Source organism: Schistosoma haematobium, chromosome 3 (genome assembly GCF_000699445.3).
Source record: "Schistosoma haematobium chromosome 3, whole genome shotgun sequence".
NCBI classification, from domain to species: domain Eukaryota; kingdom Metazoa; phylum Platyhelminthes; class Trematoda; order Strigeidida; family Schistosomatidae; genus Schistosoma; species Schistosoma haematobium.
In genome coordinates, this window is record NC_067198.1 from 8,737,050 (window position 1) to 8,762,150 (window position 25,101).

Consider the following 25,101-nt stretch of genomic DNA (forward strand, 5'->3'; position numbering starts at 1 on the left):
AATATATACAAGATAGTTTTACACGAATCCCGTATCCTTAAACAGACTGCTTATGCTCGAGCTGATTATTGACATAAAAATACCTCGAAACTTCAACTTGGAAAAATATTTTTTTGGAAATTGCTTATTTAATAGGTTTGAAAATTGAATGAACTCAAATGAGGTTTGAGCAATATTATATTAGTCCTTTCAATTGATCACTAAATTTATTCTATCAATAATCTAAATATTATGCCTATCTGTCTGTAATTCAGCTCATTCTAACTTTATAACCAAGAAAACATATTATATGATGGATGATATATTATCTTCGTCAATATCTTCATTGTATGGATATTTATCTTTGATATTCTAAAGGTACTATTTAATTCATACTAGTTCCTTTTGTCACCAGTCTCCATAACAATGGTATATCAACTCCAGTCGGTTGTTCAGATTGTCAGTATATTATTGTAAAATGAAAGATTTTGTCTAAAAGTAACAACGTCAATAGACAATATGATTTTTAAGAAATAATATCATGATTTAATTTCCTGAAATTTATTAATTCAGTCATATGTAAGCAATTTTATGAGTTTCCTTCATGGATTTTGGATATTTGGTTAAATATAACTAAATGATCTCAATCAAAAACTTAATGATCTTCACAACCCCATACTGATAATTACCATGTACTCACTAGTGACTAGCTTCGTGAGTAAAATTCTTGGAGTTCTAGTGAGAAACCATGACCAGTGGAGTTAATCCATATCAGATAGAGACAAGTATCTAACTCAGTACAATGGAAGATAGTCACGCAAATTCATAGACTGGTTGATGTTGACATTAACACCATTGAATGACGGCCGGCTCAGTGGTCTAGTCGTTAAGAGCTCGCGGGTGAGATTGAACGCCACGAGTTGGAATCTCGCGAGGCGGGATCATGGATGAGCACTGCTGAGAAGTCCCACAATGCGACGAAACGGTCGTCCAGTGCTTCCAGGTTTTCCATGGTGGTCTAAAATCAATCGGCTCGTTGTCTGAATCAAAAACCTAATAATCTCCACATTCTCGTATTATGAAATTCTCAACTCTTATTACTGATACCACATATTAATGGACACAAAATGAAACGGATAGTTAAGTTGTGTTGTCTGATAATACACAATGAGATAAAGTCCTTTTAAAAATATTTCTGAATATTTATTAATAACATAAAGACTCTACTAACAAACTATTTGTCTAACAACTTTTTATGGCTCACATAAATGTTATTGGGACTAATATAATTAAATGTAAAACAAAAATGAAATAAGCTTAAAATGAGTTATAATGTAATTCATTACGTAACTGAACAGTTAACATTAATAGTGCTATTACAAAGACCATTTGATTAAATCATCAATAGATTGTATTGCTTTTAAAATGTATAATTTAATAAAAATGACCCATTGAAGATAAGCAGACATCTAGATTATTATTATTATAACCCAGATTGGATAGTTCAATACAATATTTCAACTTATCAATGCTCTTCCTATTGCATTTGTGTATAGAATGATTTATTTTACATAATGCAACCATCATTCTGATGTTATCAATTATTCTGGAGGAAATCCACAGACTAGATACTGCTGTATGTATTGTTTATCATATTGCTGTTTTACTCCTTCCTGTAAGGTGATTGTAGATAATGTGGAAGAAATTTTAGACCTAGATTTTGTGGCAGTTAAAACTTATTGATAATGTGTACCTGAAATGTTATTGGAACTCGTGCTTTTCATTAAATCCAGATTCGCATCACTTGGCCTCTTAGTTCAAGTTCTTGCGATCCTGTTCCTATCACAAACGACCTCTTATTGTTTAATCATTTAGTGGTGGTTTAATTCTACAGTATGGCTGTTACATAATTCTTTTTGTCAAGAACTATTTACTCATAAATCGTAGATGCTCACTGCCAAGGAGTCTCAAACTAAGACAAGATGTCCGTCTAATGCTTCCAGGTTCTTCATAATAGTGTAGCTTCAATTGACTCATGATCTCAACCATTGAAATTAATAAAATTACTATAATATTCACAAAACCCATCTCTGATTATAAAACAAATGTATTAATTTAGTCTACATTGGTTAGGAAAAGATAATCATGCTATATTTTCTCTAAAATCGCTTTATTTTTTAGCGACCTCCATTAATCTAATGCATTTTATTTCATTGGTAATTTTTTTTAATTTTTCTTATTTTTTATTTATTTTTCTTTTGTAGGTTAACAATGATACTGATTTGTCTTTTAATTTTTATTTGTCTTTGTTACCGAATTATTGATTATTTCAATCGACATGAAATGATGAAATCACTTTTTGTGTATAATAAATTCCCTTTATCTAAACAATCTTCTTATAAAAATATTAATGATAATGGAAATAATAAATTATTATCATTAATGCATAAAGAAGAACAGAACATATCAGATTGGTTTACAATTACTTTGTGTAATTTAAATCCTATACGGTAAGTAATAATGAAAAAAATGGTGTGATCTATTAAATGTTTTATTCATATTGAGTGTAAAAGTTTACATTTTTAATTACAATAATAATAGTAGTATTAATTATATGTCTAATGTTGAACTACCGTACTCGTAATATTCAGGGTAATCAGTAACAGATTTGCTGATAGGATTTCGAAGATTTTATACAAGCTCATAAGGAAAAGTTTTGACAAGGATAATTAGTAAACTAAAACAGGAAACCTTATGACTGCAAGTGTAAGCTTTAAAAAATTATAGCATATATGTATGAGCCTGTTATCATACTCCTGTTTAGTTGTTTAATGGATATCGACGGCTAACAGGTAAGCCTAGGTTTTTAGGTTTGACTTTATTGATTAGTGAATTACTAAGGCATTGTGAATTTTTCAATGATTTATATCTCAGCCAAGTTTTACTGATGTCTATTCTCGAAATCATTATTGTATATGAAAGTATGCCATTTGTTTCGAAGTAACTCATTTTAATTACCAATTGTTCAATAAATCAATGCTTATTGATTAGGAACTTTGAGTAGGTTAATCAGATTTCATAAATGATCACCATTTGGTTATACAAAATTCAAATGATCAAGCATCGTATAACTATATTGTTGGATTGTACTATTAATACGAACAAAATCTTTTCAAATACATTATTTGCTTATAGGCTATTTAATCAGTGCTGGATTATTTAGCATTTAAGTAATGCGTAAAATGTTTATTTTAGAGTAATAAAAGTAAGGCACTATGAAAATATTAATCTTAAGATAATCCTAATTTTTCATTGTATACGGATGTCTAAATTATGTAACGTATATCGAAATAAATAGTCACTTCACGTATCATCGATGTAATTTGCAAAATGACTACAAGTCAATTAGAATACTATTAATATTTTAGTCAATTAATATAATTATTAGCTACATACATTTGTACACTTGGTTGAAAGAAAAACAAAAACCTGGTTTCGTATTCACTATATGCAAACTGAGAGGCTTCATTCTTACAATGTTTAATGCTATGTATTTACCCAGTAGTTCAGTATTTTGGATAATCTTACTAACTAAAAAGGGTAATATAAATTAAATGATGGTTGAAAATTTTTTCCTTTCTAAGTGAATCGTATAGGTGAACTCATAATATTCTAAGAAGGAGTGCACAAGTCAGGAGTGATACTGTTTACTTAGGAAGAAGTTTATTTTTATCATTATTCTTGCTTATTAGATTAGTACTATTCCCTAAACAGTTTATACAGGTAAAAGAAACGAGATTTTCTAATTTGGAAAGCTACCATAAAAAGAGAAGAATTTATGTCGTAGGGTTAAAAATATTTGGAACACAGTAAATATATATTGTTCAACCGTTAAACCATTGGGAGTAGAACTGTTATGTTTAGATTCCGTTTGATCAGGTTTGATATGGCCATCAGATTAACATCACTATTCTTCTCAAAAAAACGTTTGGCTAAAACCCAAATACATATATATCTATCTGGTAAATAAATTCAATAATTCATTATTATTTAATTAGAACTAAACAGAGTCACTAATTTATATAGAATGGATGGAGTATAGATAATTATGAAGTACGAGAAATACATTCTATCTTATTTGGGATCAGCAATCTGAATGTGCTTGCATGGCAGGTTCGATATTTACTCTGGTGTTCGAACACAGGGCCTTTCGCATAGAAACGTTAACGCGTTGTTCAATTGGCACTTAAGTCCATATATAGTTGCATCCAGCCAAATATTTTGTATATAAAACGAATGGAATAGAGAGAAGAGAAACGATGCAGAGTGGAGATGGCTGGTAAGCCAACTCCCATTTAACCAAGCGTTAATCAGTATTTATAGTTACACAAAAGTTACAGATATATGATGAGTAATGGGATAAGAATTGTACACACACCTACGCGCTCATATAAAAACAGTTAAGATTGATAAGCGAATAACTAACAAGGTCAGAATGTGACTCAAGTAGAATGAATAGAATGGGCCGTCCAAAAGCTAGAATAAGGTATGTGGACTTAACATAATAACCGACACTAGAAAAGGTCATTATACCATACTGTTTGTTAATGGTGATTATGATTTGACCATAATTATTGCCAATTATTAATTGATAAGTATACCCTAAGAGTTGGTAATCGTATATTTCTGCATTAACTATTTTATCTAATTTTGTTTTAACTTATTCACTTTGGAAAACGAGCGGTTTAATAATAATAATTTTCATTAATTATTTTTCTTTATTTTAGTGGAAGCGCATTATTCACTGTAGAAAATGGTTCGGAAATCTACGATCGTATTATTAAAATTCGTCAGAATGAAATAGATTTCACTGGTATAACTAAAATAGTGAATAACAATAATGCTCTTGTATCCAAAGCATTACTTAAACGGACTGGACATAAACTGAATGAAATGTTAAAATTGTAAGTAGTATCTTTCCATAATATTTAGTATGAGATTACTTTTCTGTATTTTGTATATTGACCCAGAACATCAGGTTGATGTACTAAAATCTTTGAAAATTATTAATCGAAAATCAAACTTTATCTTTTAAAATTTGTCTAGGCTACAGCCATTAAACATCTCAAGCCGGATCTATATATTTACCTGTAAACATTAGTAAAACATTCCTTACTACTTTTCAACACTATTTACAATTTATTACATTACTCTTGCGAATTTCCCTTATTTTAATTGGATCATTCTCATTTCATACAAATTCATAAATTTTATTAATCATAGCTCAAGTTGTCGTTAACAATTATTCCCTTGTGTTCAGTTACTTCATCACATAATCAAGTGGAAGATATCTGAGAAACCTAGAGTGACTTGTAGAAGTAACTGGTTTATTTATAATTACTGATAACTTGATAAAAAAAGGAATTCGTTTTGGAATGTAGCTATGTAACCAAATTGTTATTGAAGAAATGTCTCCAAAAGAATATCTTTAAGTAAAGAATAGATTTTTACAACTGTTCATTCAAAAATTGAATATTTCATAATTAACAGATATCTAGTTTAGTTTTTAACAATTGTCATTGTTGTTTATGCCTCCTTGATTTGTCCATCAACATAATGTTAAACTCCTTGCTCCCTTCCCAATTAATCACACTGTTTTATTCATGAACAATCAAGTCGACTTGATTTAAAAGTGGGTTTAGCAGTGAAAAAAAGGAAATTGTTTCCGAACCATTTGAAGCTCGTCACCTGTATGTACTTAAAAACAATATTAAGACATCCTCTACTCAACGAAAGTACATGTCATTAGATAGTGATCACGTGAAGCTGTAAATATAAACAATAAGGTAATATCTACGGTTTCTACACCATCTCATCGTGGTAAAGTAGGTATTTTTCTGAAATAGCTAAAGTTATATACACCACCATAGTAGCGTAATCGTAGGCTTTAAGTTTGTCTTACTTATGTTTTCACATACAAATTAAAATGTCATTACAGTACAACTAACAGAAAATGCATATATACACATATATAATTTCCAGTAACATACGTTCAGTTGTAAATTAGGGAAAATTATTCAGGTGATTTATTGCTTTAAATTCAGGAAACAATTCCGAGTAAAAAACATTTTTTAAATATCTATATATTAAGCAAAAAATATGTTTAGTTTTTCAAAATGCTTTTCAATATTTTGATTACATTGGCTTGATAGTTGAATTCATGAGTCCATTAAAGCTAGACTACCATGAGAAGCCTGAAAGCACCGGACGGTCGTTTCGTCCTACTGTGGGATTCCTCAGCAGTGCGCCTCTACGGTACGTATAACCTATAGACCACTGAACTGGCATCGAACGACGTTCGCACGACAGCCCGATAGGTCTTGGTTTAGAATCCTGCAAGTGGGATCGTGGATGCGCACTGCTGAGGATGCCCACGATAAGACGAAACAGCCGTCCAGTGCTCTCAGGTTTCCCATGATGGTCTAGCTTTAATCAACTGATGAATTCAACCATTAAATTACTGTAATATCCATAAAACGTCTTTCTGATTACAAGTTAGTTTAGCTTGTTATTTATTCTTATTAAATTTTATTATATTTACATGAGAATAAATTATGTTAGTTTATGAAAAAAGCTTTGATTCTAGAATTAAAACGTATTCCAATCAGATTATGAGTTTACATGTTTAGTTGAAATATTCTAGTAAAAATAATGTTAAATGTAATTTGTTCTTTTCTTAAAAAACCACACTTCATTTAGTCAATCATCCATACACACTACTGAATTTATCAAAAAAATATCCATCAATTCAATATGTCATACTATCAATACTAACAAAAATAATTATGATTAGATAAAGGTTGAAAGAAATTGTAATACTAGTATGGAATACTCTGGACAATAAACGTATACAAAATATAGTTTATATCAATGGCTAATTATAGTTAGACAAACATAGATAGCAAGAATATACGGATTAGTATGTAATTCTTTAGTATTTTAGATCTTTAAAACTCATTGAAATATTATGCTCTAAGATTAAAAGTAGGTTTCGAAATAAACTACTTAATATTCCTCTCTGAGTTCATCAACATATAATAAAATGAGCTACCTAACAATAATTTCATTCATTCAGTATGATTATTGTTCTCAAAACAAATACTGAAAAGGCAAAACATCCATTTTATCATACCTTTCTATACTAATGTAGTAAGGTTTAATTTACAACTTATCAATAGCTACTTAGTCATTATGAATTAATTCAAACTTCGAACATGTGTAGTAAAAAAGGAAATATTCACAAGTCTTTTGAAATTTATTTAAACATGTCTTTCACAAGATATCATTACTGAATTATGAACTTGTTAAAGTATGAGATTGAATGAACCACTTAATTGCTGATTTACTAATTGTCCACCAAAACTATTTCGAATGTTTCGTACTAATTTTTAATGATTTCATGAATGAGCACTGTCAAGTATTCTTAGACATTGATAAGACAAATATTTTAGTGTATTTTCGCATTCAATCAATTTGAAGTAGATGCCTGTTTATGATGAAAACGTGACATTTCATTTATGAAAGTTTTTCAATAATCTAAATGGAGTTAAGACTACATCTAAACCGTTATTTTTGAAATGAATCGTAATTTTGTTTTATTTGATCAACATAATGAAAAGGTGATTCGATAAATAAAATTAATATTACCCATAGTTCAAATCGCGGACTGATCATAGGTAAACCACGGTTAAAAAAATTGGAAACACAGGACGACCGTTTCGTACTAGTACAAGGCTCTTCAGCGGTGCGTATCCATTTGTTATTTTACAAAATATACAATTATTTTTCGTCATATGCACCACTACTTAAATTATTTTTATGATTTTCAAATGACGAATGCCTCAATACGCCGTCAAGTTCGCTTATTCACCACTTTCTCGAAAAAGAATCCTTTTCACCAATATTCATGAGATCGATATCAAAATCCTTTTAGTATAACAAAACAAAGAGTTATTCGTTGCCTTCGAATGAGTTTGAGAACAAAAGTAGTGCAAAGGATAATATGGAATCTACCACAAATATCATTATCAATAATATATCAGTATTTATGAAAAAATAAATTTATGATGAGTTATCTGTAATGAATAATGTCCTTTTAGAAAAAACAGAATTCTACACATGTCACCAAGAGAAAAGTTGATTTAAAATGGCGTTCAGTCAAAATTATCAAGATGAACATAAACTCTGGGATGGAGGTACATCCAGCAGACGATTCCCAAGTAGAAGGAACCGCGTGTCTTGGATTCCACTGCTAGTTACTATCTATCTTTGCTTATAATGCGTGTGAATTAAGGCAATATCGAGGTCATTCGCGCTAGATGCACATACGTCAATAAGAGACTGATCAATCTCAGTTGTAGACATCACTGTGGAGATTTAAGTAAACAATTACCAAGTGAATTTAAACTTCACCTCATTGCACAAGCTAGTGGATATTAGCCAAGAGGATAATGCGGTGGCGTTCGAATTCCAGAGTGAACATCAACTCTGGGGTTCAGGCACATCCATCTGACAACTCCCAAATAGGACGAAAGGCGATTCCTGGAATCCACTGTTAATCTCCATCCATCGTTGCTTAAACTCACTTTCGCTTTCAGTAATATGACTTTCAAATATTGATAACCACAAGATTTTATTATGAATTATTCTCGTTTAAATATCACCATAATACTGTTAATGTGTATTTCGAAACATCCTAATAAATATTATGTAAATATTAGTTTTAAAATATACAGATATATAACAACATCTTAGAAGGCCTGTACATCACATATATGCTGATCAATGCCTTCAAACAATTATTTAATGATTGTGATAATATCTTAAAAAACATAATACCAACTGTAAAAGTTACCATCCAAATGAGACTACATCTATGGAAATTTATTTTCTAGTAGTGAATAAATGTGATCCATGCACTTTGAAGCTAACAATACTGAGACAAACTAATTCCAAGGTAAACAGAAAAATGTTTTCAACGTTGAGAAGCCTTAACAGATGAAATAAATACGGAAAATAAGACAAGTATTGATAGGTACAGTGAGCTTTTCATTTTTCAAAAAGAATATTAAAACATAAAATCAATGCATATTACTCCAATTGATTTTTGTTGATAAATGATTTCCGTTTAAATGTCATAGTTATCATTTCCGGCAATATTATCTAACTATAAAATACCAGTGATATTACCGTGTGTTTTCTAATATATATGATTCATTTATCTGAGGGTTCATTGCAATAGTTTTTAGGAAACTATTGACAAAATGAATATTATAAAATTGTTTTCAACAATCTACTATCTTACAGTTGTTATACTGGAAATGAAAAATGTTCACATCGAAATTTCACATCTGTACTAACTATATATGGACAGTGTTATCGTATGGAGCTGCAACCATCAGGTGAGATATGATTTTTGTCATTTTTGTTTTAATATAAGGGTAGTACAGAGTTATATTGAGAAATGTTTAGTGACGTGGGATTCATTGTTAAAGCATTAATAACAAAAATAAGTATGTGATTGTATCAAATGTAAACAGATGTGTTAATTAGCACTGCTTTGCATTATATATATATATATATATATATATATATATATATACCACCATGGTAAACCTGGAATAACTGAACGACCGTTTCGTACTAGCATGAGACTCCTCAACAGTGTGCATCCACGATCCCGACTCGTGAGACACGAACAGAGGACCTATCAATCTCGCGGGCGAGCGCTTAACATATAGACCAATGAGCCAGCATCCAATGATGTTAATGTCTAACTTCAACTTATCCACGAAAATGAGCGACAGATCCACTATTGTCTTCAGTGAGTTTCTATCTCAACACAGACCCGGTTGAATTCCACTGGTCACTGCTTCTTATTAGAACTCCAGGAAATACCTCTTGAAGACTGTGACTAGTGAGCAAATCACGATTATAATCAGAGTGGGGATTTGTGGATATTATAGTATATATATATATATATATATATATTGGGAGGGGTTTTGTGGAGATTCTAGTAATTTCAATAACTGAGATCGTGGATGCGCACTGCTGAGGAGCCCCACAATAGGAAGAAACGGCCGTTCAGTGCCTCCAGGTTTTCCATGGTGGTCTTGCTTCAATTAACTCATGATCTCATCTATTGAAGAAAAGATATATAAGTAGTCGCTAACTTGAGTATATAATATTTAGTAAAATAGAAAATGTTATCATTTGTAGACAGGTAATGGTTCTTAACAAAACACTACATATATAGGAAACGTTATGAGATTAATGTTTACCATCAGATTACACTGCCAATAAGTCCCTAACACACCTAATTAATCATATATATTTGTTCTCCATTTATTAATATTTAGAGTTCTAATAAACTATTTGTTAGAACTGATAAATGACTTTCATAACATTATAGTATGAAAAAAATTTATTAATCCCCTATAGATACTAAAATTTCCGCAAGTAACAAAAAATGTACTAATTCATGAATATGAGCTCTTTCTCCGTTTCTAAAAATTAATTGAACATATAAAACTTTGCAAGATTATCTTGTTTTCATTTCAGCTCTTGTATTATTTTTAAAATTGATTAAATTCACATAAATTTGTTTGCTGTAAATGTGAAAAATGAATCTTAGACAATTAATTCATGGATTTCTACTCGGTTAACACGTTGGCATCTATGTCATATGTGTGCAGAAAAAAAAGTCAGTAGATTAGTATTACAGTTAGCCTAAATGGAAATTCTATGAAGTGGAGTGAATCTCCTTGATTATCTTATTATAGTCAAATTGATAAGAACTTTGTAATTCTGTAGTAAACAGTTGCGAAAATTAAAAAAACAAACCAAACATAATTTTAGTTTACAGATGAAAATCTACTGAAACGACAAAACTTTTCCATAAAAACGAAAACGCCAAAATAAAGAAGAGCTTTGATGTGTTTAATTAATCGGGCAAAATTTATTTTGTCGTGGTTTAGTAGAACAAATATATGATTTATCTACCTGATAGTAGGTCTATGAATATGATTCCAATAAGTAGTATCTGATGATTAGATTTCGTCTATAATCATGGTCTTTCGTTTCAAGTCAACGAAAGTTTGTCAAGACATAGATTAGATGCATAAACAATACTCTATTACTGTAATGTTGATGTGTACAGATGTATTGATTACAAATGAATAATTTAAATTAAATGACAGTACTTTCTCGCGCTATTATGCTTTCTATTCATTCAATGTTACTGTTGACTATTTAAATGTTTTACGGATGCCCTTTTTATTTCCTCTGATTACTTAAGACAGAAGATAGAAATTACTGATTAATCACATGCGAACTATTTTCATCTTGTCTAGGTACTCCTTTATCTATTGGGTGTAAGACATTGTTTGATTATTTCATAAACATTATATCTAGGAGAAAAATATTTGTCTGTATGGGATTGTACAGATTCATAAATTCCATTGGAATCATTAACTAATCAAAACTGAACAACCAGTGAAAACCTTGAAGCACTAGAGGGCTGTTTCACTCTACTGTCAGACTATTGACTTTCGGTCTCAGGTACGAAGGTTTAATTTCAAGAGCTATGATAAGTGATCCAACAGTGTAGATATCTACTACAATCAATACACGATATTGCGTAACCATCTTCTATTGTATTTAGTGAGCACCTTCATCTCACTTAACATCCTCGAACAATCGGTTATAAGATAAAACTAAACTGATTTCAATTGCATTTCAGTCTATATCATCTCGCTTTATACTTTTATCTAACATCATACTTTGATAATTTGCAATCTGCATGATGTTCTTTCGATAAATTCATATTCTGTATTAAATCTCTTTTTTAAAATAGTCGGATAATATATGAACTAATGTTAAATGATAATAATTGTCCGATATGTAATTCTTAATTTAAAATGCCTTACAAATTTCAAACAGTTTATGTCACTTGTCTAACGATTTATAAAATGTCAATGAAAAAGTGTACATTTTCTTTTCACAACTAACCAATACTAATCGTTCTAAAGGGGAATGTAATTGGTGGTGCTATCTGATTATTTTTTTTAGAAAAAAACAAAACAATTACCTTATGAACAACATGAACATTCTAAGTTCCTTGGTGGAAAAAAGTTTAATTAAAAAAAAATCGAAAATTCAATAGAAAAAAATATTTTTATAGGATAGATTTGAGTACCAGCTCAAAATTGACGGTAACAATACAGATGTACTTACCCAACTTTGTTATTCTTATTACATGTTGAATTTTTAATTTATCTTATATATTTGATGCTGGAAATTCATTCTTCCCTCTCAAGTCTTTCTTTGACTGTTAGTCTTGATACTATGTTAACTATTCTGTTATTTGTCTTGATAATCTCATTGTGTCACATTGTTATAGTTTGATGACAAACCAATTTATAAATGTATAAGAACTCATGTTGTTTGAGATTGATTAAATATTGGAAATCAACGACCTTTAAAAGAACATTTCATATTAGTTTGGGTGTGTGTGTGTATGTATGTTTTTTTCGATAAGTTTGAAAATGGGACAACTTTCAGAGGATTTACATTTGAGTCGTTTTTTTCTGAACAATTCAGTACAGTTTATTTAATTTAAACAGTGCATTGAATTTGTAGTAGTATTATTTGCTTGAACAGTTTTATACATCAATATATTCAGTGAATGATGACTGTTTTTTTTTCTTTATTTAAGTAGAATGTTTCATTCTGGTGAAAATAAACGATACATTGAAATGAATTTTTAATTCAGAGCGATCTTTGCTGATATTAATATATATATATATATATATATATATATATATATATATATATATATATATCAGTAACAATAAGTGAATAATACTGGTTTTTATCTGATATATGGATGTTGTTTTTGTCAGAAAAATCATTGGTGTGGTCAACTCTTTGTTGAACGTTTATAGTCCACTTAAAAATGTAGTAAATTGTTTTGCATCCGTAGTACACAAAACATAAAAATCATTTATACTTTAATCAGCGAAGACTATAAGTATTTTCTTGTTGGATGAATAAAAATCAATCTATTGCAGTAGTAACATACCATAGAATAATGATTTAAATAAGTATTTCATTATCATCGATGAGAAGTTTTTGAAAAGGCATTAAATTATACCATTCACGGATAAATCATTGTGTATAGTTGATGACAAACAAAAACTAAACTTTCATGATAATTAGAACACTCCTGAATTCTTTATTGCCTCGCCAACACCGTGTATACCACTTGGTTTTGAAGCCATCTGTCATATGGACTGAATTTTACTATCTGGCAACATTTTCAGTTAGTAAATAGTATATATATATATATATATATATATATATATGTCAAATCAAAAAAGCATTTAAGTGTTCCCAACCCATCACGAGACTTGAAACACACGTATTTTATATACCTCGGATTTTCGTTGAATTAAGTTGCCGCTTGCTAAGTTATCTAAAATCTCATAAGCTTGAATTTGTTTGTAGTCGTTTCTGACTATTTCCAAATGAGACCTCGATGACGACAATAAAACTGTTCGCTATTTCTTCACGTTCAGTGGAGCAATATCATATCACTATAATATCACAATAGTTGATATCATTAGTCAATTGAAGCTAAATAATCATGGAAAACATGGAAGCACTGGACGACCATTTCGTCCTCTTGTGGGACTCAGCAGTGTGCATCCATGATCCTGCCTCGCGAGATTTGAACCCAGGGCCTATCAGTCTCGCGCGCGAGCGCCTAACCACTAAACCACTGAGGCGGCATCCGACAGTGTTAATTAAAAGTATTTTCAAAGATGGCAAAAATGTTATCATAAAAAAGTAAGAAGTATGTTTCATAACACTTTGTTAAGTTCATCAATTATTACTTTTTTTATCATAATAATAAAATGTATATATTTTCTTTTGCAAAATATTTAGTCTATGAAGTTAGAATTGTGTTAGATTCACAAGATTATGATTATATCATACCTCATAAAGGATCAATTGGATTCCGTTTATGGATACATCCTAGCGAACAAAAAGCATCTTATATTCTTGATCTGAAAGACGATAAAGATAATCCGTGGAAAAATACACAAAATGAAAACGTAATAGATTTCAGTTCATTACAACAATCAGACATTATACAATCGAATGAGATCACTGTTAGTACAGAATTCCAAACACTAATACGTGTGGCTTTAGATATGAATGTGAGTTTATGCAATTTTGATTAACACTCAATATTGAAATCTATCACTGTGTATATTAACAGAATAATTTTTGTTTTTCACATCACGAACTAACCGTAGTTCAGTGGCTGCCGAAAAACAAGGAGCATTAAATTATTTGTTGGTCTTAAGTATAGAGATTTTCAGAAGTGTACATCAAATATCTCGTTACAGAACAACTGTTAGGTTTACCAGAGTTGAGACCGGGTGGTTTACATTTTTGAATGCAGTCAACTCTATGTTTACTGCTGACTAATGTAGAAGGATAATCCTAGCGGTTTCGGCGTGAAGCCGTGACCAGTGAAACTCAACCATGCCGGGTTTGTGGTGGTTACCCACTAATGACATTGCAATATTATTCCCAATATCCCTAGGACAGAGTAACTGTCTTATGTTTATCAGTTTACTATAGTTGTCTAACTAAGGCAAGTTCATGATATAAACTATAAAAGTTCAAAAATCTCCACAGACATCTTACCTTCATAATTATTTTACTAGCTAATAATTTGCTTCTCAACACGTGAACACATCAAGACATACACCAAGAAATTTGATAAGTTTCATACACATAGTTCCCTTTATTATCTTAAATAGAGCAAGAACAAAGATTGGTGCAGAATAATATGAATTCATTTTATTTCGTTAGGTTCTCATCAGCTGCTTACTACCTAAATTATTTGAAAATTCAAATTATTACAGATATTGACATATTTATATATAAGAGTGTGATTAAGGATCAATACATGTGTATGATGATGTAGCGAAGATTCAGATAGAGTTAATGAGCTCATAAAATGTTTGATTCGAATAAATAAATAAAGTTTGAGAGGGAAAGTTCTGGAACATTGAAATAGTGATTAGAACTCATGAAAATAGATTAATGGTAATAAAGAAAATATGAATTGAAATCAATCAGTTATGTATGATGTAATTTATATTTCAGAAAGAGTTGCAATAATGACGTAATAAATAAATAAATAGGAGCAAATGAATAGAAAGAGTGGAGGTTATTGTTACCAGAGTAAATAAAGATTTATTACTGTCTCTTTTTGTATACATAGATCTGGTTTTAAGCGTTTGATTGCTAACGCTTCAGCGAATTTCAAAAGGTTCGAGTTTGATTGTTTGTTAATCACCTTGAAGGACTTCAGTATATCAGCTTTATGTCCTGTGTCAAGGAGATGTCTTGCGATAGCACTGTTGAATGCGTTCAATCCATTTAACCTTAAACTTTTCGGAATATGTTCTTTGAATCGGACGTACGCTCTCTTTTCTGTTCTACCAATGTAACTGCTTTGGCAGGTACATGTAAATTTGTATACACAGTTGGTGGTAACATGAAAGGGATACCTGTTGACCTTTGATTGTGTCAAAGAGCATGTTGTTTTGGACAGGACAATCAATTTCGCTGCAGGATAAGTTCTTGTCAGTGCAGTTTTTAATCTCATATTGATTGATCCTGTGACATCGTCACCTTTGAATTGAAGTTTAATAAAAATAGGCTTTTTATTTGCTGTAATTTCTTTCGGCTTTTTAACTTCACATTTGCTGTATTTCTCAATAAATTTCAGCGGGTATCCGTTATTCTTTAAACATTTTTTAACATTCATAACTTCCTCTTCTAGTGTATCGGAAGTACATATTCTTTTGACCAGTGCCTTTTTGTAACTGATTGGACAAAAGCTATTGAAATTGAGATAACTACCATTCCATGTGTCTTTCTTATAAACTGAACGTTGAACTGTACCATCTTTTCTTCTTTTCATCGCTATATCGAGAAAATGGAACTTGTTTTCTTTTTCATGTTCCATAGTGAAATGAATATTTGGATGAGCTTCATTGAAAAACGTATTGCAAAACTGTCTCTTTCATATAAAATTCCAGATATCTTGTGCTGAATTTCAAATGTCTGCTTCGTATAAACAATTGTCTATTTTTGTCAAGGAAAACAGATGTAAACGAAAAATTCTAGATTGTTTTATCAAACCTCTACTGATATAATGGCTTATAAATTAGCATAAGATGGCTTCGATCCACGAGTTTAAAATTTATTGACAAATGGCAGCCAGATTAGATAATTAAATAACTAGTTACATTTGTGAACTCTGATTTGCAGCACAGCCATTGAATTATGTTATACTGGTTGCAAAACTTTATAGTCCTAGTGCCTACTGCCGTACAGGCTCATGGATAGTTTCAGCTATGAAACGTCTAACTGGGATAAATCTCATTGGTTTTAGATTGTCAAACAGTGTCAGTCCATACGGGAAATTGTCTTATATTATGATGATAGGATGTTTAAAAAACAAGTAGTTGAGCTGGCGTATAAAAAAGATTAGGGTATTTGTGCTGTATGGATCGAATGTCGTCTGAAAAGAATTTTATTTCATGATTCCGTACTATATCAGTCTAGAAGCAAATTACGCCGTATTTGTGTTCTTAAAGACGCGAAATTTTATTATATTTAATCAAACAACAAATGTTATAAAATTAAATATACCTGAGACCTTAATTGATAGATCATAATGAGAAATCATTGCAATGTAGCAAACAACATTTTGGATGCTTGATCCTTAAACAGTCTATTAGTGCTCGAGAATCCCTATGAAATTACATCAATTAACAGATACACCTTGACGTCCAGTAATGTTCGTATAAGATTACTAACACTTAGTAATGATTATCGTTTCTAGGTATGTAAACATTAGATTCACTATTTGGCACTTTCGCCAGCTATACTATGTTCTGATGTACGGCTTGTAAAAATCGCAACGACATTCTGTCAACCGTTGGAACGTTTTGAATTTCTGTTAAATCAATCTGTATTTTCGTTATTACCACTAGCTATTTAGACGAGAAGAATATCACTGCAAAGACAGTGATCTATTTCCTACCTGGAACTCGCAAAATGAATGAGTTTCGTTGTAATATTTAAGAAGCAAATACTTGACGCTCGCAGTCGCAAATATATATATATATATATATATATATATATATATATATATATATATATATATATATATATATATATATATATATATATAAAGTCAATTACAATAATCAGTCCCCAATTTCCCTAGGTACCCTAACCACTATTCACTTATAAAAAGACAAGCTTATTTTTTGGTAATTACATGATAATTTACATAAGTACTCCAAGACGTTGTTTATTAGTCACGTTAGTCTTTTATTTACTGTAAAGACTACATAATAAAGTCTTTGAGGGAGTGGAAATGAATGACCGTTAGTGAATCCTGTTATGGTCTTGTCAAGATGTTAGTTGACAGTTAGTTCTGCAATTTCATGAAACTGTTCTATAATAATCTTTGCAATATAATAGGTTCATTATAAACGAACCAATATGAAGAATGGATTATGTTCAACATCAACGGGATTTACAGAATGTGAACAAAATGCTAACCAAAAGTTACCGACAGGTACCGTTCATAACTTTATTTAAAATTACATTAACTTTGACTTTAAAAGATAATGTAATGTAGTGTACTTAGATGAATTAGTGATAGTCGCAAGCTACAACTACAATACTGTCTGTATCTAATCACCAAATTAATGAAAGGCGTAGGCAAACATACTCGTCATCAGTACTACGCAAGCATTAGTGCTAAATTAAGAAAATTTTATTTCTATGACTTATGATTTAGTACAAAGGGTAGATAATTATGTAGTTTAAGCATGTGGCAATGAGGATAGAGATGACTTTTAGATTTTAAGCCTAAATTAATAATCGATATTTGGGTCTTTATGAAAGCCTGATTGGATAGATATTCTATATCTTTGCAGACAAACACATGTCACGCCGAATGCATTTATCATTTGGCTGCTGAGTTCAGATAACTATTGGCTTATACAACGGAGACGAACCTTAATCCAGCTATAATGGTTCAAATCCCCCGATTGTTGATAGGAAAAACCATTATCAGTCAATTTTCATTTAAAATATGTCTACCCTGTGTGGACTGAATCAGTATTTCCACTGAGTCACAAGCACTTTTAAGCAAAGTTGCTTAGTGGCTAGCAATGGAGCTCGGGAACGAACATCAGTATTAGGTCACAGATACACATAGAGAATAAAGTTCAAAGGAGGCGAAATATGAGTTCTAGATTCCCCTGATAGGCACTTACCCAGTTTACTGAAATACGCTCATGACTTCATGTAATACTAAGGCAATCCGCTCAGAATGCATGTATACCGAAAGTCACTAATCAATTACAGTCCTAAAGATCAATAAAAGTGGGTGTTTAGTACATTAAAAATGAATATATTATGCATTCACATGAACATTAAGATCTTACAATGATACAAGAATATGACGTAGCATGACTTTTAAATCAAGTAAATGAGAATTTTAAAAATATGAATAATCATTTCCAATCATTATATCCTTCAGATGAATAGTTTTAAGCCTAAACTATATATCGTTTAAAAATCGTAAAATAACACATTCTTAATTGTTTTGAAATACTCACAAATATGGGAATAGATTAAATATATTACAAACCCATATTCTCACGTATCACAATTTGAGGATGCGCATTAATTGATATATGGTTATAGTTTCATATACTTCATATTTAACTATTCTTAAGTCGAGTATATTTGTCTCGAGTTTCTAGCTGTCGCGCGGGGAAAGTTCGGCAAGCTTAGCTGAATCAGAAAAACCACCTATAACATACACAGATTTTGTTGCTAACAATTTAATATATACAAACTGCTGATAATCAACAAGTTTTTATCCCCTTACAATTACATTTTTAGATTTATTAGAAGATACTGTTTGGTTATCTGACAAGTACAATCATAATGTTTGGAATGCCCGCATTGTATCTGCAACACAATCTTCGAAAGCGACAATAATGTACAGTTTACTAGCGTTACGTAATCCAAATTTATTTATACGAAATAAAATTGATTTGGAACGTGGTCTACGAATACAACAACGTGCATTCATTCAGTTGACCAATGAAACAGCTTTCAATGAATTACGAAAACTTGTTCCAGGTTATGATGATTTAAGAAATCAACTAAGAAGTATAAAACAACTACTACATGAAATCGAGATTGGAATTTGGCGAGATCAACGAGAAGCTTTACAAGTAGGACTGAAATGTTTTTAGTTTTGTGATATAAGAACGGTGAAGTCTTATTCCTCAAGGTAGATGACGAAATTGTTAGCCTACTTCGATAAATGAACTGTGGAAATATTTGTTCACAAATCAATATTCGTTAGAGATACACTGAAAAATAAATGATTAGTATACCTTAATATGGGACTTCTCACCAGTGGGAACAATTAATTCAGGTCCCTTAAAGTGTACGCTGTTTGGAGCACTGTATTGGCATCCTTTGAACATTAGTTCACTGTCGCTGAGTATCATTACTGATAACTGTCTTACTTATCGAAATATATTCGACCTTATGACCGCATAGCTCATGAGCGATCCCAAACGCAGCAATCTAACGGAGGACTTTGGGTTCACTCTAAACCTATTTCAATATCTTCATGATAAAAGTTTATGAGGCTAAGTTTTGAATGACTAAGACACGACAAAGAAATTTTACGAAATACAAATTTGGTTGTCCTGACACATTAATGCGACTTAAACTCCGTTTTAAAATATTGATTTTTCAAATATATATAGACATGCACGTTTTGTTTAAACCATAGTTTGACTGTGCAGTAACCAATGAACTTCAACGAGCAATTAATTTTGTACCAGTTTTCGCTTCAAGGGTTAAACATATTTCCTCGATTCATCTAAACAGATGTTGTTTCCCTCTTACGTGAATGATGTATAATCAATAAATATATAATCAATAAACATAGGTCCAGAGAAGATTATCTTTTATCAAGTGGTTTTTCTATAGAAATATATGTAGAGCTCAGAGGTGCAGATTGTTGAAACAATATCCAAACACATTTATGTCATTTTGTATACTATTGAGTTTTTTCGATGATTTAGTCACATTCTCCTGTTTGACATACACGGCTTTATCACCAAACAAAACAATATGTTTTACTTATATTGGAGGCCATTTACTATAAACCACAAATCAATGCGACATAGGCAACCTAAAACGTATGACGTATTTGCATCTCAAGTTATCACACCGTACCAGTACAGTGAAATGAAATTATCCAGTTAAATATCAAATCAGTAGAAGCAGTACTAGTAATAGTAGTGGTATCATTAGAAATAAAAACTATCAGGTGTCGAAATGATTCGAGAAGGAGGAATAAGAAGATTGGGAGGTACAAAACATTTGTACAACTTGGGTTTTAAGGAAGGCAGAGAGTAAACGAATTTGTGACATTGTGAGTGAATGAGAGTTATATTATTCAATGTTTCTAACCATTCATTTTGATTGCACTGACTCGTTTCAGGCAATCTGGATCTACAAATATTTGTCACTTCCACAACTGAAGATTCGAATAACTGACTCTTCGTTTTGATTTGGTAGTCCGCAGATTTCTTTAATCCCACTCTTACTCCAGTTAGCATCGCACATTTAGGTATGCTGTGGTGACACATATCCAGAAAATCTCAGTAACAAAAAGTACTCCTGACCTCATCAAACGCTTTACAATCTTTATCCAGCACTTTGAGCCTAACCTGACGATTACTCACTACGTGTTCCCATGACAAACAAATATCAATTCCAAGACACATGATCAGATACTATCCATTTGAAAATGTCCTTCTACTTTTAAGGGTGACATTTCACATAATTCTAAAAGCACATACAGTAATAAAATTTTTCACAACCTCTTCAAAAGATATGAGGGTAACTGTGATTTTAGACTTTATTAAAATCTGATGGTGATATATATATATATATATATATATATAGTAGCACAGTGAAAGCAATTGAATGATGGTCTATAGTTTTGCTTAGGTGGAAAGACCAACCCAATAGCATATAAGTATGCGTATCTCCTCAAAAAAATCAGTAATCCTGTGTCCTAACCTCATAAAAACTAAACAAAGTTCAGTTTAAATCGAATTTTATCCCTTTTTACCAGATATCTTCTGAGTCTACTTGCCAGTGATACACAGATTAGAACCTGTCATTTATGAGCATATGTTCACGTTTCCAAACCATAAAAGCATAGAGATGAAAGTGTTAAGACAAACCATAGAGTGGTCAAAATACTAACTTACCTGCTTACTTACTTACGCCTGTTACTCCCAATGAAGCATGGGCCGCCGAACAGCATTCTCCAACCCTTTCTGTCCTGGGCCTTCCTTTCTAGCTCCATACAATTGTTGTTTATTCTTCTCATATCTGTCTCCATTCCTCGGCGTAATTTGTTCTTTGGTCTTGCTCTTCTCCTTTGGCCTTGAGGGATCCAAGTGGGGTCTTGTCTTGTGATGTAGTTGAGTGCTTCCCTCAATGTGTGTCCTATGCACTTCCAGTGATTCATTCTGATTTCCTCCTTCGCTGGAATCTGGCTTGTTCTCTTCCACAGTACGACAGCAATAGTAAAAACTATAAGGCATAGAAATAAAAAAAATAAAAAGAATTTCAGTCTTTTGATCTAATAAAAGGCAAAAACTGCATGCATCTGCGCTACTGTGAAACTTTCTGAGCTATGTTAAACAACATCTGCACGCACTGTTAATGATTGTCGCGTGGAACTTTACCATTTGGTCTACCTCTATATTGGTCAGTACAGTAATACACAAATTAGACATAAAAGATACAGTGTATGATTAAAAAGTTTTCATTTCAATCATTTTGTAGTTCTAATTCCCTTTTTTCAAGTCTCATAGAAATGTTCAATATAATTATTTATTCAATTGTGATGAATTAATCACATTAACTTGATGACATTGATGATGATGATGACGATGACATGAATAAGTTCATTAGCAATTAAGGCGCCATAAATCGGCTAAATGAAACATGAATAAACGAATGAATAAATGAAAGGAAAAAAATATATTATAAAAATGACAACTGAGATGAATATGAATATACTACTGATTTATTATTCAGGAATTTCTAGTACAAAAGTTTAATAATCTAAAGGATATGTAGTCTCCTGTTTTAAAACAAAAGATAGATATTTTTAGTACACAAGTTAATTAATTATAAATATTTGATAAAACAGGAATAGTGTAAACTAAGCTTTATAATATATATATTATAAGCGTATGAATATTACCTATATATTTCACATTTACTAAAGTGAGTACTGTGCTCATTTCCAGTATTCAAACACTAGTTAGGAATAAATACATCCCTAATTACTTGTAACTGACTTAATTGTATTGTGAAATAATCGAATATTCTTTATTTTCTCTAATATTTGTCGGTTAAGTTCTAACTCACGAAAGCCATACATTTAATCTCAAACTAAGACGAAACATTTATCTCATGTTTCTTGGTTTTCAGTGATTCTTCACTTGATGTTCAGGTGACACTTTCAGTTTAAAACATAGATTTATGAAAAAAGAATATATTTTTTTAGTAAATTCTCTTCAGGTTCTTCATTTAGATGAACTCATAAGCCATCCAACTAGAATCTAATTGTATTTAGTCGAGTTTCAAGTTGGTTATCATTTCGATGATATAATTAATTTTTTACCAAATGTATTTACGTTATGCAATGTTGTATTCACATGTACAATGAATAGTAAGGGCCGTTGGTCATGTAATTAATTCATTTAGGTCATTAAAATTGTAGATGCAAGTGAGATAGGTTGGTCCAGTATTTATACTACTTGACTTTAGAATTAATGTTGAGTAACTTTGGAGCAGTTCACAAGTAGCCCATAGTAGTAAGATCAGATAGATGTTTGATTAAGTTAAAGCCATTCAGTAATTTACAATGCCTTCGAACATCCGGTCTAAATAATGATTTATAATGTTATACTATTTAATTCTTATCTTCATTACTACTTGTTGATGTGAAGACACAACCAATTAGGGGAAAGAGAGTCGGCACACTTGGATTAGAGGGTTTTGAAGATTTCAGATAAGTCCTGTTTACTAATTCTTAATATCATGAAACGTAGCTTCAAATCAGAAGAAAAAGACAAGATTACGTTAACTGATTAAACAGTTCACCCATATATCCTTTATTCTACAGTTTACTCATATATATCTGCTTCTCAAACTGAACTTTATTATTATTGCAGATGACACATACAGATTCAGCCTGTTCAAAAATGGTTATTGGATATTTTGAAACATTGATCAATATAACAAAATCATTTCAAGATGAGCTATGCAAATTATCATCAATTGATGTTCTCTATACAACTAGTTTTTTTAATTGTTTAAATCATACTCAATCAATGTATGATTATCATTCCCAATTAGATATGAATAGTACATATCAGTTTCCATTATATAATCGTTTATCTTCATTACGATTTCGTATCCATCCAAGAACTAATAATCATACATCTATAATACATGATTCTGTCAATAATATTGATATGAATTATTATGAATACATGCAAAATCCTTCATTAATCGAATTACAAGTAATCCGTTTATTTTTCTCGAATATAACATATAATTCTAACTTAAAAGATATTTTAAGAAAGTACTTAAAACTTTTATCAGCAAAACGTATGCAGATGGCAACACGAACTAGTAATACTCGGTACGGCCTTTCTTTAACACCTCATTCACCACAATCATCTTCGTCCACATCTTTAACAAACTCTCTAACACCAATTTCTTCTTCAGTCGTTCTTTCTTCGTCATCAACTTCCACATCATCATCATCACCGTTGGCATTATTGTCCTCTTCTTCCGGATCAACCATTACATCACATTCACTTCAACTTTCAGACAGAACTATTACTCAGAATTCATTAAATAATGCAGAAACTAACCAGCCATTGTGTACATCACAAATTCAAATTCATATCGATTCAATATACAAGGTAAAATTAGAAAAGTTAGGAGAAGCTATTGCTACAAGTTTACAAAGATTGGAGTTATTTCAAACAAGTATGAATATGATCATCAAATGGAATAAACAAATTCTAGAAACTTTTTCAATAGATTATGAACATTTACAAAAAGTGGATGAAAAAAGGTTAGTATTTGGTTGTGATATACTGTTTCTTTTATCATATTCATTAGATTTCATAATAGAAACTTGTCATAAAACAGATACTGTATTTGCGATGGTTTAGGAGTTACGTCTTCAGACACAAATTCAATGCGTGATATTCGCTATGCGATTTCGGCTCTAGTCAATGTACAGTTTGTCTGGCTACTTCATAGTATCAAGAGTTTAAAACGCTCATATAGGTCATTGGGAGGTGAGATTTTTGAGACTCAGATAGTTCAAAAATCTTTGAATTGATTGCTTTCGCTGATTTAAGACGCTCACAGAGTTCAGATGGGATCGCATGAATAGATAACAGGAATTTTATTCTATAAGATCACACAATACACGTATGCATCTGTCTGGTTTCGACTGTACGACCGAAGAATTACGGTGCATTTTGACAATTTAAAAAGCTACACAAAAGACCTAATAATCCTATAGAGTTGAAGAATTTTCAGGTTAAATCTGTAATAGTAGTACATGCTATTCTCATGAATTTTCAAATTGATATTAAAAATTCCAGAATAATTCAGAATGTTTATTCCAGTCATAAAGAGTGGTGAGTAGTCGAAGCGTTGCACATGCAAAGTCTTTCTACCCTCAATAAGAAAGAAGGCCTGACTATTCATCCAAACTGGAGTGATTTGTCAATGACCACCCTATTCATCTTCTACACAATCTACACACACACTCGATTTCAACCCCACCGCTTCATAACAAAAATA

General features: G+C 31.1%; 1 protein-coding gene across 2 annotated transcripts in view; it reads left to right on the forward strand.

The window, feature by feature from the left end:
- The window catches only part of ASIC4_1 (acid-sensing (proton-gated) ion channel), a 50,537-nt gene that overhangs the window by 15,792 nt on the left and 9,644 nt on the right, over positions 1–25,101 (forward strand). Inside the window, exons 2-8 of one of the 2 annotated variants that reach the window (XM_051212937.1) lie at positions 2,244–2,489; positions 4,767–4,943; positions 9,346–9,440; positions 13,987–14,261; positions 17,620–17,716; positions 19,057–19,394; positions 23,445–24,358. In XM_051212937.1, coding sequence (XP_051068864.1) covers positions 2,244–2,489; positions 4,767–4,943; positions 9,346–9,440; positions 13,987–14,261; positions 17,620–17,716; positions 19,057–19,394; positions 23,445–24,358 — 2,142 coding nt within the window. Of the gene's footprint in view, positions 1–2,243; positions 2,490–4,766; positions 4,944–9,345; positions 9,441–13,986; positions 14,262–17,619; positions 17,717–19,056; positions 19,395–22,266; positions 24,359–25,101 lie in introns of those variants that run through there. The other variant, XM_051212938.1, reaches the window with a different exon arrangement.